This window comes from Oncorhynchus nerka, linkage group LG16, assembly GCF_034236695.1.
Source record: "Oncorhynchus nerka isolate Pitt River linkage group LG16, Oner_Uvic_2.0, whole genome shotgun sequence".
Classification (NCBI taxonomy): Eukaryota; Metazoa; Chordata; class Actinopteri; order Salmoniformes; family Salmonidae; genus Oncorhynchus; species Oncorhynchus nerka.
The window spans coordinates 16,521,744-16,538,419 of record NC_088411.1 but is presented as its reverse complement, the minus strand read 5'-3'; the positions used below and the strand labels follow the sequence as shown (position 1 = coordinate 16,538,419).

Here is a 16,676-nt window from a genome sequence, read left to right as displayed (position 1 = left end):
CATACGAAGAATATTCAGTTGGAATGTTGTTATGTATGTTATTTCAACCACACACACACACACACACACACACTCTCTTTCTTTTTGTTTCAATCACACAGACTCACAATTCTTATTTTAACTACTCATAAGCAATACGTTTTCCCAAAACTCTTAATGATCAATTAAAGGGGAAGTTGAGGCGGTACTAACCCGTCTGTAAGTATTGCTGAGAAAACACTCCGGGTAAGATCATAACTGGAGGTGTGCCCAACAGCAGTGTAAGGCTAGTAGCCAGTCCATCTAATGGACACCTCAGAGTAGAAGTTAAATATGTTGTTCTCCAACAGCTCAGTCTGATCATTAGTGTTCTCTTTAAGTTCACTCAGCATTATTAATGTAAACACACACACACACACACACACACACACACACACAGACTTCCTGACGGGCCGCCCCAGGTGGTGAGGGTAGGCAACAACATCTCCACCCCGCTGATCCTCAACACTGGGGCCCCACAAGGGTGGGTTCTGAGCCCTCTCCTGTACTCCCTGTTCACCCACGACTGCGTGGCCACGCACGCCTCCAACTCAATCATCAAGTTTGCGGACGACACAACAGTGGTAGGCTTGATTACCAACAACGACGAGACGGCCTACAGGGAGGAGGTGAGGGCCCTCGGAGTGTGGTGTCAGGAAAATAACCTCACACTCAACGTCAACAAAACTGAGGAGATGATTGTGGACTTCAGGAAACAGCAGAGGGAACACCCCCCTATCCACATCGATGGAACAGTAGTGGAGAGGGTAGCAAGTTTTTAAGTTCCTCGGCATACACATCACAGACAAACTGAATTGGTCCACCCACACAGACAGCATTGTGAAGAAGGCGCAGCAGCGCCTCTTCAACCTCAGGAGGCTGAAGAAGTTTGGCTTGTCACCAAAAGCACTCACAAACTTCTACAGATGCACAATCGAGAGCATCCTGGGGGGCTGTATCACCGCCTGGTACGGCAACTGCTCCGCCCACAACTGTAAGGCTCTCCAGAGGGTAGTGAGGTCTGCACAACGCATCACCGGGGGCAAACTACCTGCCCTCCAGGACACCTACACCACCCGATGTTACAGGAAGGCCATAAAGATCATCAAGGACAACAACCACCCGAGCCACTGCCTGTTCACCCCGCTATCATCCAGAAGGCGAGGTCAGTACAGGTGCATCAAAGCTGGGACCGAGAGACTGAAAAACAGCTTCTATCTCAAGGCCATCAGACTGTTAAACAGCCACCACTAACATTGAGTGGCTGCTGCCAACACACTGACTCAACTACAGCCACTTTAATAATGGGAATTGATGGGAAATGATGTAAAATATATCACTAGCCACTTTAAACAATGCTACCTAATATAATGTTTACATACCCTACATTATTCATTATTCATGTATACGTATATACTGTACTCTATATCATCTACTGCATCTTTATGTAATACATGTATCACTAGCCACTTTAACTATGCCACTTTGTTTACATACTCATCTCATATGTATATACTGTACTCGATACCATCTACTGTATCTTGCCTATGCCGCTCTGTACCATCACTCATTCATATATCTTTATGTACATATTCTTTATCCCCTTACACTTGTGTGTATAAGACAGTAGTTTTGGAATTGTTAGTTAGATTACTTGTTGGTTATTACTGCATTGTCGTAGCGAAATGCACAAGCATTTCGCTACACTTGCATTAACATCTGCTAACCATGTGTATGTGACAAATTAAATTTGATTTGATTTGACACACACACACACACACGCGCACACACACACACACATGAAAGGGCACACAAATACTCAGAGAACTAGACTTGGCTCAGGAGGCCATGAGGGGAGGGGAGAATATTGTCTCTCAGTGAAGGGTGATAACATGTAGCTCACTGTCTCATAACAGAGATTAAGAAAGAGTGAGCGAGAGAGAGACAGAGGGAGAGACGAAGAAGAAGGGAAACAGAAAGAGAGAGATGGATGGAGAGAACATGTAATGGATGAAAGTGCGTTGAATCTCTAGGCTGCACATGTATCTGCAGTGATAGCACGCACCTCACTGTCTGACATCAGAGAGACGAAGAGAGGGAGAGAGGGAGAAAGAAAGAAAGCGAGAGATAGAGATAGAGGGAGACAGAGAGAGAGAGAAAGACACACCAGACAGAGATAGAGAGCGATGGAGGGGTAAAAGGAGAGATGAAGAACATACCTCCAGGATCTTGCATCGTTCCGACTCACAGTCGTGGTCCTCACAGGGTTGGAACATCCCCAGGGTGACGCAGTTCAACAAGATCACCAGCATGGAGGCTCGTTCAAACCACGTAGAGGATATGGAGTTAAGGAACACAATGGAGAGGTGCTAGAATCATACACAGCCTTACATAAAATACAAAAGACACAGAAATTAGAGTATGCATTCATTAGGATCCCCAAGGCAGCAGCTACACTTCCTGGAGTCCAAACAGGAATAAAATAACTACATCACAACAAAACAACAGCCTACATCATAAACAAAATAATACAATACATTATTACATTATCACTCTATCACAAATGTACAATTTAAAATGTACAATACTACAATAATACAATATTACACTGTGTGTGTGTGTGTGTGTTTGAGTGCATGTGTTAAAGTGTGTGCGTATGCGTGTGTTCGTCCGCGTTGTGCCGCGAGGTGATGTTTGATCGGATTTTAAAAAATCTGATTTTACTGCTTGCTTGAGTTACTTGATGTTGAAGAGAGTTCCATGTAGTCATGGCTCTATGTAGTACTGTGCGTTTCCCAGACTGAACTGGACTTAGGGACTTGTGAAGGGACCTCTGGTGACATGTCTCGTGGGGTATGTAACGGTGTCTGAGCTGTGTGTTAGGGACTTGTGAAGGGACCTCTGGTGACATGTCTCGTGGGGTAACTGTGTCTGAGCTGTGTGTTAGGGACTTGTGAAGGGACCTCTGGTGACATGTCTCGTGGGGTATGTCACAGTGTCTGAGCTGTGTGTTAGGGACTTGTGAAGGGACCTCTGGTGACATGTCTCGTGGGGTAACGGTGTCTGAGCTGTGTGTTAGGGACTTGTGAAGGGACCTCTGGTGACATGTCTCGTGGGGTATGTAACAGAGTCTGAGCTGTGTGTTAGGGACTTGTGAAGGGACCTCTGGTGACATGTCTCGTGGGGTAACTGTGTCTGAGCTGTGTGTTAGGGACTTGTGAAGGGACCTCTGGTGACATGTCTCGTGGGGTATGTAACGGTGTCTGAGCTGTGTGTTAGGGACTTGTGAAGGGACCTCTGGTGACATGTCTCGTGGGGTAACTGTGTCTGAGCTGTGTGTTAGGGACTTGTGAAGGGACCTCTGGTGACATGTCTCGTGGGGTATGTAACGGTGTCTGAGCTGTGTGTTAGGGACTTGTGAAGGGACCTCTGGTGACATGTCTCGTGGGGTAACTGTGTCTGAGCTGTGTGTTAGGGACTTGTGAAGGGACCTCTGGTGACATGTCTCGTGGGGTATGTAACGGTGTCTGAGCTGTGTGTTAGGGACTTGTGAAGGGACCTCTGGTGACATGTCTCGTGGGGTATGTCACAGTGTCTGAGCTGTGTGTTAGGGACTTGTGAAGGGACCTCTGGTGACATGTCTCGTGGGGTAACGGTGTCTGAGCTGTGTGTTAGGGACTTGTGAAGGGACCTCTGGTGACATGTCTCGTGGGGTATGTAACAGAGTCTGAGCTGTGTGTTAGGGACTTGTGAAGGGACCTCTGGTGACATGTCTCGTGGGGTAACTGTGTCTGAGCTGTGTGTTAGGGACTTGTGAAGGGACCTCTGGTGACATGTCTCGTGGGGTATGTAACGGTGTCTGAGCTGTGTGTTAGGGACTTGTGAAGGGACCTCTGGTGACATGTCTCGTGGGGTAACTGTGTCTGAGCTGTGTGTTAGGGACTTGTGAAGGGACCTCTGGTGACATGTCTTGTGGGGACCTATGTAACGGTGTCTGAGCTGTGTGTTAGGGACTTGTGAAGGGACCTCTGGTGACATGTCTCGTGGGGTAACTGTGTCTGAGCTGTGTGTTAGGGACTTGTGAAGGGACCTCTGGTGACATGTCTCGTGGGGTATGTAACGGTGTCTGAGCTGTGTGTTAGGGACTTGTGAAGGGACCTCTGGTGACATGTCTCGTGGGGTAACAGAGTCTGAGCTGTGTGTTAGGGACTTGTGAAGGGACCTCTGGTGACATGTCTCGTGGGGTAACTGTGTCTGAGCTGTGTGTTAGGGACTTGTGAAGGGACCTCTGGTGACATGTCTCGTGGGGTAACTGTGTCTGAGCTGTGTGTTAGGGACTTGTGAAGGGACCTCTGGTGACATGTCTCGTGGGGTATGTCACGGTGTCTGAGCTGTGTGTTAGGGACTTGTGAAGGGACCTCTGGTGACCTGTCTCGTGGGGTAACGGTGTCTGAGCTGTGTGTTAGCTGTTTGAACAGACAGCTCGGAGCTTTCAACACGTCAATACATCTCACAAAGACTAGTAGTGGTAGTAGTCCACCTCTCCTCTACTTTGAGCCAGGAGAGATTGACATGCTTGTTTATTGATATTAGCCCTCCGCGTACATTTAAGGGCCAGCCGCCTTGACCATGCACATGGCCAGTAGTCCAGGCGTGATAAAACTAAGGCCTGTAGGACTTGTTCTATTGATTGTGATGTCAAGAAAACAGAGCAGTGCTTTTCCAGGACAGACTTCTCCCCCCCATCTTAGCTACCGTTGCATCAATATGTTTTGACCATGACAGTTTCCATATATTTAGGACAAACTTATATCTGGCCAAGCATTCCAAAAGTGACTGCATCGTTTTGGTAGTGTTGCAGGGTTTTCATTTGCTGTGGTAGCTGGTGTGTATAATAGTGGGTCATGAGTGTACATAGTAAGACATGTGCTACTGAAAATGTATATGGTTATATTACATAAGAACAATGGTCCAACACTGATAGCAATTCGACTATTTTATAACAAATGGATAGCGGTCGCTGTCCACGGTTCTGAAACACCAGTGTGCTGTTGAATTGGCGCCTCTTCCTAGACCATGTTGCTATGTGCATAATAGAAAAGTTTCCCAGCATATTGGTGTTGAGAACAATGTGGTGGAGGCAGCAGCGGAGTTAGGAGACGTGAAAATAGCCCTTGCCTTAATTGTCTAAGAAAATTAGGAGGAAACCTTTAATTAATTAGGTCTATAATCAACAGCCTACCTGTGCCGGGCTTTATATAAATCATCCACATATACTGAACAAAAAATATAAACGCAACATGCAACAATTTCAGCGATTTTATTGAGCTACAGTTCATATAAGGAAATCGGTCAATTTAAACAAATTCATTAGGCCCTGATCTATGGATTTCACATGACTAGACAGAGGAGCAGCCATGAGTGGGCGAGGGCAGGGCATAGGCCCACACACTGGGGAGCCAGACCCAACATGTCTGAATTCGTTTTTTGACACAAAAGGGTTTTATTACAGACAGAAATACTCCTCAGTTTCATCAGCTGTCTGGGTGTCTGATCTCAGACGATCCCGCAGGTGAAGAAGCCGGATGTGGAGGCCCTGGGCTGTCGTGGTTACATGTGGTCTGCGGTTGTGAGGCCGGCTGGAGGCCAAATTTTTGAAAACGACGTTGGAGGTGGCTTATGGTAGAGAAATTATCATTCAATTCTCTGGCTTCAGCTCTGGTGGACATTCCTGCAGTCAGCATGATTATTGCACTCTCCCTCAAAACTTAAGGCATCTGCACAAACTGCACATTTTAGATTGGCCTTTTATTGCCCCCACCACAAGATGCACCTGTGTAATGAGCATGTTGTTTAATTAGCTTCTTGATATGGTACACTGTCACGGTTGTCGTAAGAACGGGACCAAGGCGCAGCGGATGTTGAGTTCCACATATTTATTTCAAAGTGAAAATTTAAGCAAAAACAATAAATCAATAAACAAACAACGAAACGTGACTGCGTGGTGCACATGCACAACCACAAAACAATATCCCACCAACACAGGTGGGAAAAATAGCTACTTAAATATGATCCCCAATTAGAGACAACGATTACCAGCTGCCTGTAATTGTGAATCATACAATACACCAACATAGAAAATATAAACTAGAACACAACATAGACATTATAAACTGGAACACCCCCTAGTCACACACACCTGTCAGTGGATGGATTATCTTGGCAAAGTTGGAGTTGTGCACAAAGTTGGAGAGAAATAAGCTTTTTGTGCATATGGAACATTTCTGGGATCTTTTATTTCAGCTCATGAAACATGGGACCAACACTTTACATGTTGCGTTTATATTTTTGTTCAGTATACAGTACCAGTCAAAAGTTTGGACACATCTACTCATAGCAGGGTTTTTCTTTATTTTTACTATTTTCTACATTGTAGAATAATAGTGAAGACATCAAACCTATGAAATAGCACATATGGAATCATGTAGTAAGCAAATAAGTGTTAAACAAATCAAAATATATTTCATATTTGAGATTCTTTAAAGTAGCAACCATTTGCCATGATGACAGCTTTGGTGGTCGCTACAGCAGGGAGGAAAGACAACGGGTGCTAGTCACACAGTCACTTGCTGTAAAGAAATGATTTACACAGTGTAGCAAGTCTGAGCCAGGCACAATAAAATCAATTGCGGTCAGACTCCCTCTAGTCATCCGTGTGTCTTAATTATTTAATCAAACAGTGTGCTTAAAGCATCAGCCAAACTCAGTGGGTATAGCTGATTCGATTAAAACATATAGGATGTGTCTATATATGGAAAAATACACGTTTTAAAATTTCAACCAATTGATTGGTCAAAAGAACAGACGGCTCTCGGTCAACCAAGATTTTTATAGTCGGGAAGAGCCCTAGTATATCGACACACTGGTACATAAACACATTTTACTGAAGGCTAGCGGTAGGTCAATAGTAAAATTTGAAAAAAGTAAGGGGCCAAGACAGCTACCTTGAGGCATGCCTAACTCGACCTGATTTACATTAGAGAGGCATCCATTAAAGAACACCCTCTGTGTTCTGTTAGATAGGCAACTCTCGATCCACGATATGGCAGAGGATGTAAAGCCATAACACATATATTTATTCAGCAGCAGACTATGATTGATAATCTCAAAAGCTGCACTGAAGTCTAACAAAACAGCTCCCACGTTCTTCTTATTATCAACTTATTTCAGCCAATCATCAGTAATTTGTGTCAGTGCTGTACATGTTGAGTGCCCTTCCCAATGTATCTAGTCAAAAAAAAAAAAAAACTTAAAGGAACAAGAACAATCTACACAGATTCAGTGTTGAATAATGACTTGCTCAGATAACTTTTGAGAGAGAGTGAATGAGAGCGGGCAAGAGAGAGAGAGAGTGAGAGAGAGAGCGGGCGACAGACAGACAGACAGACAGACAGACAGACAGACAGACAGACAGACAGACAGACAGACAGACAGACAGACAGAATCAGTCCGAGAATCACTTCTAAAAGTAAAGACAGTTTGTTGTATTGGACATATATTTTATTGACCACCTGAGCATTCTGAATCTGGTTAGAGGATGAACTGAAGCCAACGATGTGAGCACAATCAATATGGAAGGTAAACAACCATTTATAAACACAGACGAACCTGTGCCTGATATAATAAAGACACACCCAAACACGCTGTGAAAGCTACAGATAATAGATCAACACAGTCGGTAACCTCACCTCACCCCAGTAAACTGTGTTAAACACCAACACCGTTTGTCATCCCAGTGTGCGTGCGTGTGCCCTTGCTGTGTTAGGACAAACGACCTGTCATTTTTTAAATCCCATTAGAAAACGCCCAGTCGTCCATCACACCAACCCACAATGCACTGGGGTCAGACTGGGTCCACAGCAGGTGCAGTGCTGGGCGTGGGATGAAGACACTGATCTATAGGCAGTTTTGTGTTTTTCACCTTAATGGTTCAGGCTGGGTTTGAGGGAAGATGAGTTGATCTTAGATTCGGTTCCGACGGGAAACATCTACCTGGAGCGCAGGTCTAAATACGAAAGGAAACACTGTTTTTCCTACATCCAAAGGAAACACTGTTACTCACATACACAATGATACACCAAAGGGATTCAATTAAACACAACACACCAAAGAACAGGAAGAGAGGAAATGCATCATCATCAAACAGGAAACGAAGAATTATAAGAGTGCCTGGCGGCAACAGCCAGCCCTGGTTACCATAACTGAGGGAAATGCAGAACAAAGAGACTAGACACCCGTGACCTTATTGTTATCATGGTTTGACAAGGAAATTATACTACATCACTCGCTTTACACACACACACACACACACACACACCAAACTGCAACCCCACGGCAATTCGCTACATACACTTGTATTCTACGTGGAATACTTTTCATACTTAATAGTTGTAACTTTCTAAACAGAGCAACTTTCCCCTCTTGGGCTAGCGATGGACTGTGTGGTGTCACTATGTCACCACTGGCATCTGGCCTGGTGACTATCTTCATTCATAATGGAAACACTGACAGACAGAGTAGGGACAAATGAATAATGTACACAGATAGATACATTAATACTGGACACACATACACACACTCACATTAATAATGTACATATTGTCTGGCTAATCAGCAGTTGATCAATGGCGTTGGGTTGACACACACTCATTTCTATTACAGCTCTAACGGTGGACAGAAAGAGAGATGGGTGGACCAGCAAACCAACCTACCACATTTTTACAGTTCAATGGACAGCACCAGAGCAATACAGGTGTATAACTCACCTTTCACGTGCTTTCGCAAACGCGGAACATCCACGTTAAAATTGTGTGTGTAGAGCTTCCTATTGGTTGATTCTGATACTTCCCAAGTGGGAAACTAGGGATCATTTTTTTGGCCCCCACCCCTGTCAAAGTTGCCCATCCCTGGATTCTACGAACGTCCTACTCCACAGTACAGACGTTATACTCACAGAAGAAATGGATCACCGATCAAAATGTTGTACAGGGAGGCAGCGAGAGATAAAAGATGAAAACAAAACATTAAAAATGACTAACCTAATCGATAATTACTTATTTAAAAACTGCCCTTCTCTCCTCCCTTCCCTCCCTCCCTTCGTTACTCCCCCTCTTCAGTTTCGGATTCATAATTAAACAGAAAAGTGTGTGTGTGCTGGAAAATGACACACACACACAGAGAAACACCTTGTTGGTGTCAGCACATAAACAAATGATGAAGCCCTGAGGGATGGTTTCAATTAGATCAGACACACAGGGATATGCTCTGTCAAAAACCCTCTCTGACGGCAAAGAGCTGTCACCACACACACACACACACACACACACACACACACACACACACACACACACCTCGTCAGAGAAAGCAGGATCAAACATTCGTCAACACCTTCCAGTGTATTCTTGTACAGCATCCTTCCCTCATCGGGGTCCCCTCAGACACACACACACACCTTTCTCAAAGCCAATGCCTAGTCCTTCAATGAGGGGAAAACCAGCCCTTAATGTCCTTCCCTCCACCCATCTCTACTTCCTTCCCTCTCTAATGATAGAACTCACACACTAGGACACAAACAACAAGTCCATACATTCCTGAGAAACAACAGAGAGACGGAGGGAGAGAGAGAGGAAAAAAAGAGAGAGGGAGAAGGAAAGAACGATAGAGCAAGAGAGAGAGAAACATGACTATAGAATGTGATGGAGAAGAAACTTTAGATTAAGGGTTTGGGTAAACTTTCATATCACTAGGGGTGAAATGCTGTTTTCACTCACAGTGTTGTTCTTTCTCTGTGCATGAGTTCTCGTAAACGCACTTCATCCATAAACAACAACAAAAAAAGCCCTCGCTCAGTCAGCTCTATCATTTAAACATTTTATTCTGACAGACTTTAGTCAGTGTCAAGCCTTCCTTAGCTGTTCAAAAGGAGACTACTCTCTTTCACTCATCTTGTTGTTTCTCTCTCTTCTTCAATCTCAATATGTTTTTCTCTCAGTTTAGAGTGGTCATGTTTGATTCAGGATCAGAGTACTTCACACTGCAAGACTACAGTTATCTCCTCAAAAAGAAACATGGACTTTTCTCTCCCCTCTCTCCTCCCTTTTCTCTCTCTCTCTCTTCTCTCTCTCTCTCTCTCTCTCTCTCTCTCTTCTGTCTACCTATCCCCAGGCTCTTCTCACTATCCTCCCTCACACCTCACCCTATTTTCTCATCTGTCCCCTCTTTGAACGAGTCAGTGAAAACATGACATCATCCCCTGGTTTGACGGACAGGTGGGGAGGAGACAAGTGTGGTGACATTCAATAGCCAATCCGTGTGAATAGCCGGAACCACTGGGCTGTGAAGTCACGACACATTGGGTACACTTTTTAAAAACCTGTGTCTGTCTGTCTAGAACTTCCTGAAAAGGGCAGGCTGGGAGATTGGGTTGGAACATGGGGGGAGGAGAGAGATGAAAGCAGTAGACTGTATCACATAGAGGAGATGAAAGGAGAGGAGAGGAGAGGAGAGGAGAGGAGAGGAGAGGAGAGGAGAGGAGAGGAGAGGAGAGGAGAGGAGAGGAGAGGAGAGGAGAGGAGAGGAGAGGGAGGGAGGGAGGGATGGTATGTATATATGGAGAGAGAAGGGGAGCGAGGAAGGGGGAGATGTGACTAGAGAGAGGCCCTGTTCACATTCAATCCCTCAGAAAGTGATAGGAGGAGAAAGAGATGGGGAGAGGAGAGGTAGAGAGAGATTGGGAGAGGAGAGGCAGAGAGGGAGCGGGGAGAGAGGGATGGGGAAAGGCAGAGAGGGAAGAGGAGAGAATTACGAGAGGTGGCAAATGAGGATTTAGTGTTTTGTCACCTTTGTTTCTCAGAGAGAGGAGTTAGAATGAAATCGTGGAACTGTGGTTTAATTGGAGCTGTTCACAGTCTAATGTTTCTGGACAGGAAATCGTTGCCGAGGCGATTACAAAATGGCCTCCGAAAACAGTCAAGAGGGCTGCTGCCATCGCTCTCTTTAATATATCTTCTCTCTCTGTCTGTATCGCTCTCTCTCTCTTTCTTTCTCTCTCTCTGATATAGTATAGTATGCAGTATGTATGCACATTCTGTACCTCAGAGGCCAAACTTTTCAAAGCTTCAGAAACACACACCTTAAACCCGCAGGTAGAACTGCAGGGAAAAGTTCCTGAAAAGGCCAGAAACAACCTCTCCCCGCACATACCCTTATCTCTTCCCCTCCCTACCTCTCCTTCCCTCCCTCTCCACCTCTCCTTTCCTCCCTCTCCACCTCTCCTTCCCTCCCTCTCCACCTCTCCTTTCCTCCCTCTCCACCTCTCCTTTCCTCCCTCTCCACCTCTCCTTCCCTCCCTCTCCACCTCTCCTTTCCTCCCTCTCCACCTCTCCTTCCCTCCCTCTCCACCTCTCCTTTCCTCCCTCTCCACCTCTCCTTTCCTCCCTCTCCACCCCTTCTACGCCGCTCAAAACTTCTCAAAGCTCTCTCACATCTCTCTCTCAAACATTTTCTCTCACTTTCTGTCTGCGCCAGCGTCTCCCCATCTTTTTGTGAAGGGATTGACAGAGATGAACCCGCTTGGGGGGAAAGCTGTGAACGTGTCAGAATGAAAAGAGAGATAGAAGAGAGAGGAGAGAAAAGGCGTGAGTATTCTCATGAAAGATTTACTGTGTGTGTGTGTGCGTGCGTGCGTGCGTGCGTGTGCGCGCGCGCGTGTGTGTGTGTGTGCGTGCGTGCGTGGGTGCGTGCGTGTGCGCGTGTGTGTGTGCGTGTGTAAAAGAGAAAGAGACAGGTGCAGAACTCAATGTTAAACACACAGGACAAAGTGTAAGAAGTTGTAACTTTGAAGTTCTCTGATGTCCGCACTGCTATGTGCTACATCATTAAATCTCTCTCTTCAAACACGATTTTCAAACATACTATTTTAGACGCTCTGCTTTCCTCATTCCAGACGGACAGCTAGTTCACCCCTGGAATGCTCTCTGGAGAGGAAGTCGACTGAGAGGAAGTGCGACGAGAGAGGTGAGGAACATCAAACTGCAGTCCATTTTATTCCACACTCGCATCACAACGTTACCATTCAGTGTATATGCATGCTGTGTTTTAGAGTGTTATGGAAAGCAGTGTCGTTACTATAGCGTCGAAGAGACGCCGTAAATGCGCAAGTCACTGTGCACCTGGACCCAGTCTCAGATAATCCAGCATGGTCACACATTATAATCTGCTATTCTCTCCCTCCTCTGCCTCATTGCTTCTCCCGGTCCTCCTCTCAACAGAACAAAGTCACCCACCTGTGCTTCTATGCTCTGTGCTTTAAGGGTAAATACCGAATGTTACGCCATAAAGCCAGACAATGGCTGAGTCCATGTAACTAATAGTCCCATCATCTCCAGTGCCTTAAATAGCCTGGTGCGCCCAACCGTGCAGTCGCTCTCTCTTTGTCTCTCTCTTTACATCCGTGCAGTCTCACTCTTCTTCTCTCCTCACTTAAAGAAGCGTTACACGGTGGACAAACATTGAGTTTATTATTTGAGGTTTTTTTCTTTTTCTCTCGACCTAATTTGCCTCATGTTTTAGGATTGTTGGAGCTATGTGGAATTACAGTTTGACTGCAGCCCAGCCAGGCTAAATTGAAGTGACGTGTAGTAGTGTACCAACAGGACAGCACGGCCTTATCGTCAAGGTGATTGACTCCACGGTGGTAGAGATGTGACTGTGCAGGAAACCTTGGGATGCTCAGCTGAGTCCAGGACTCCGGAAACAGCATTTCTTAGCAACCGACAGTCCGCAGCAGAGGTGTGTGTGTCCGTGTGCCTATCTGTCTGGACATCTGTAAGATAGGGTGGGTAAACCCAAGAGAGAACAGGGGAGATATTATTTTTGGAATGGGGGATACCTGGTTAGTTGCACAACTGAATGCATTCAACCAAAATGTGTCTTCCACATTTCACATTTATCTGAATCAGAGTGGGGGGGGGGGGGTTGCCTTAACATCCACGTCATTGGTGCCCAAAGAGCAATAGTTTTATGGGGGTTAACTGCCTTGCTCAAAGGCTGAACAGCAGATTTGTCCACCTTGTATGCTCAGGGATTGGAACCAGCAACCTTTCGGTTACTGGACCAACGCTCTTAATTAACCACTAGGCTACCTGCCGCCTGCCGCCATGTTCTGACTGGATGTGAGCAAACAGCTCTCTCCAGCTCTCAGGATATGGTCATGTATTTATTTAGTAAAGGTTTAATATCTCATGTAAATAGTAAAGTCTTTATATGGTCAATTCCATTTATAACGATTTTCACTGACAATGTATGCCGCCAAACAAAAATCCTCTAGTTTAACACTAAAGCAGCTCTGAATTAAAGCAAAAAAAAGTACTTTTTTTTTTGTCTTGCCCACTTCCGTTCTAGACTTTTCCAAAATAAGTCTATATAACACACTGTGTTAGAATCTTAATATCACAAACACAACTGCAGTTATAACCAGTTTTAGGTCATTTTGTGAATGGTTTTCCCCCCATTGCCCCTCCTTCTCCTGACAGTTGAATGTGCAGTGCTCAGCTGACAGTCACCCCGAGAGTAGTTTAGATTCCTCCAAACGGAGCCTAAACTATACCGAAACTAATTTCACACGTACAACAACAGATGAAATAAATTAACTAAAATATGATGGGTGAGAAAGGGGATGAATGGGGGAGTTGATGAGTGAGGGGATGCGAACAATGTAGAAGTATGTAAATCACCAATTGTGAATTAAAAACAGGGTCGGCCATTCTACTGTATTGATCTATATCCATAGGCGGAAATCCCAGGGGGACGGGGGGACACACGACCCCCCCATCCTGGGAAAAATATGATTTGTCCCCCCAATATATCACTGTAAACATAACTATGTCATTTCAATAATATTAATAATACGATATGAAAGCACTTGTGTTGATTATAGACACTTAATGGCGTGTTTTTAAGTTTAAAAATATTGCGATCCCCCGCCCTTTGCCTCACAATGGTTTGATCCACTGCCAGTTCCTTATCTGGCAGGTAACAGAGGGTTCGTATCTACTTTCTGAAAGGCACTCAATGCACGTAACTGACGTGAGGTTAATCCAGTCAATCGCACCATAGCAATTTTTTTATTTTTTATGTTGGCAGGGTTTACACACACACTAGCTGAATTTGCAGAGCTAGCGGGCAAACATGAACTATTAAGCTAGCTAGTACCTATTCCATTTATGTGGCGTCGTCAAAGATGGAATCTTTGCTATCGTCAGTTTATTCCAGGATCAGCATGCAGCTGTAGTGTTTCAAAGTCCCTGTGATAAGGTTAGCGATAAACTGAACTCCCAACTACCATTGTCTTAAATATCTTTAATGGTCTCGTTGCAAAAGCTAAATTGTCGCTATGGGACTTTGAAGCACGTGTGCTGATCTTGGAGTAAACTGACGATAGCAAAGATTATAGCAAACACCACAGAAACGGAATTGGTGCTCGCTAGCTTTGCAAATTGAGATATTGCTGGAAGCCAGCCAATATGAAACAAACTATATTAAAATGACAAAAGCTTGCAGCATATGTTGTGTAAATGGTGAACTCATACAGCTGTCAACTGTTGTCACTGCAATCCATTTCACATTTGATAGCTACCTTTTAGATCGAAGTCCATGTAGAATGATAGAAGATAAAATGATAGAAGCCCATACAGAATGATAGAAGATAAGACGATAGAAGCCCATCTCCTACTGTAAATAACCTACACACTGTGTGTGTGTGTGTGTGTGTGTGTGTGTGTGTGTGTGCCTGCAGCTAGCCAGCCAGGTAGAAAAATGTCAGAAAAAAGTAAAAAGACAGTATTTTTCAGTACACCAACATTTACATTACATTTAAGTCATTTAGCAGACGCTCTTATCCAGAGCGACTTACAAATTGGTGCGTTCACCTTAAGACATCCAGTGGAACAGCCACTTTACAATAGTGCATCTAAATCTTTTAAGGGGGGTGAGAAGGATTACTTTATCCTATCCTAGGTATTCCTGAAAGAGGTGGGGTTTCAGGTGTCTCCGGAAGGTGGTGATTGACTCCGCTGTCCTGGCGTCGTGAGGGAGTTTGTTCCACCATTGGGGGGCCAGAGCAGCGAACAGTTTTGACTGGGCTGCGCGGGAACTGTACTTCCTCAGTGGTAGGGAGGCGAGCAGGCCAGAGGTGGATGAACGCAGTGCCCTTGTTTGGGTGTAGGGCCTGATCAGAGCCTGGAGGTACTGAGGTGCCGTTCCCCTCACAGCTCCGTAGGCAAGCACCATGGTCTTGTAGCGGATGCGAGCTTCAACTGGAAGCCAGTGGAGAGAGCGGAGGAGCGGGGTGACGTGAGAGAACTTGGGAAGGTTGAACACCAGACGGGCTGCGGCGTTCTGGATGAGTTGTAGGGGTTTAATGGCACAGGCAGGGAGCCCAGCCAACAGCGAGTTGCAGTAATCCAGACGGGAGATGACAAGTGCCTGGATTAGGACCTGCGCCGCTTCCTGTGTGAGGCAGGGTTGTACTCTGCGGATGTTGTAGAGCATGAACCTACAGGAACGGGCCACCGCCTTGATGTTAGTTGAGAACGACAGGGTGTTGTCCAGGATCACGCCAAGGTTCTTAGCGCTCTGGGAGGAGGACACAATGGAGTTGTCAACCGTGATGGCGAGATCATGGAACGGGCAGTCCTTCCCGGGAGGAAGAGCAGCTCCGTCTTGCCGAGGTTCAGCTTGAGGTGGTGATCCGTCATCCACACTGATATGTCTGCCAGACATGCAGAGATGCGATTCGCCACCTGGTCATCAGAAGGGGGAAAGGAGAAGATTAATTGTGTGTCGTCTGCATAGCAATGATAGGAGAGACCATGTGAGGTTATGACAGTGCCAAGTGACTTGGTGTATAGCGAGAATAGGAGAGGGCCTAGAACAGAGCCCTGGGGGACGCCAGTGGTGAGAGCGCGTGGTGAGGAGACAGATTCTCGCCACGCCACCTGGTAGGAGCGACCTGTCAGGTAGGACGCAATCCAAGCGTGGGCCGCGCCGGAGATGCCCAACTCGGAGAGGGTGGAGAGGAGGATCTGATGGTTCACAGTATCGAAGGCAGCCGATAGGTCTAGAAGGATGAGAGCAGAGGAGAGAGAGTTAGCTTTAGCAGTGCGGAGCGGAGCGCCTCCGTGATACAGAGAAGAGCAGTCTCAGTTGAATGACTAGTCTTGAAACCTGACTGATTTGGATCAAGAAGGTCATTCTGAGAGAGATAGCGGGAGAGCTGGCCAAGGACGGCACGTTCAAGAGTTTTGGAGAGAAAAGAAAGAAGGGATACTGGTCTGTAGTTGTTGACATCGGAGGGATCGAGTGTAGGTTTTTTCAGAAGGGGTGCAACTCTCGCTCTCTTGAAGACGGAAGGGACGTAGCCAGCGGTCAGGGATGAGTTGATGAGCGAGGTGAGGTAAGGGAGAAGGTCTCCGGAAATGGTCTGGAGAAGAGAGGAGGGGATAGGGTCAAGCGGGCAGGTTGTTGGGCGGCCGGCCGTCACAAGACGCGAGATTTCATCTGGAGAGAGAGGGGAGAAAGAGGTCAGAGCACAGGGTAGG

General features: G+C 45.9%; 1 protein-coding gene across 1 annotated transcript in view; it reads right to left on the bottom strand.

Moving 5' to 3' along the window:
* The window catches only part of cacna1g (calcium channel, voltage-dependent, T type, alpha 1G subunit), a 204,158-nt gene extending 201,814 nt beyond the window's left edge, over positions 1–2,344 (bottom strand). Inside the window, 1 exon segment of the mRNA XM_065002465.1 lies at positions 2,238–2,344. Coding sequence (XP_064858537.1) covers positions 2,238–2,330 — 93 coding nt within the window. The 5' untranslated portion in view covers positions 2,331–2,344.
* Positions 2,345–16,676: the final 14,332 nt, after the last annotated feature.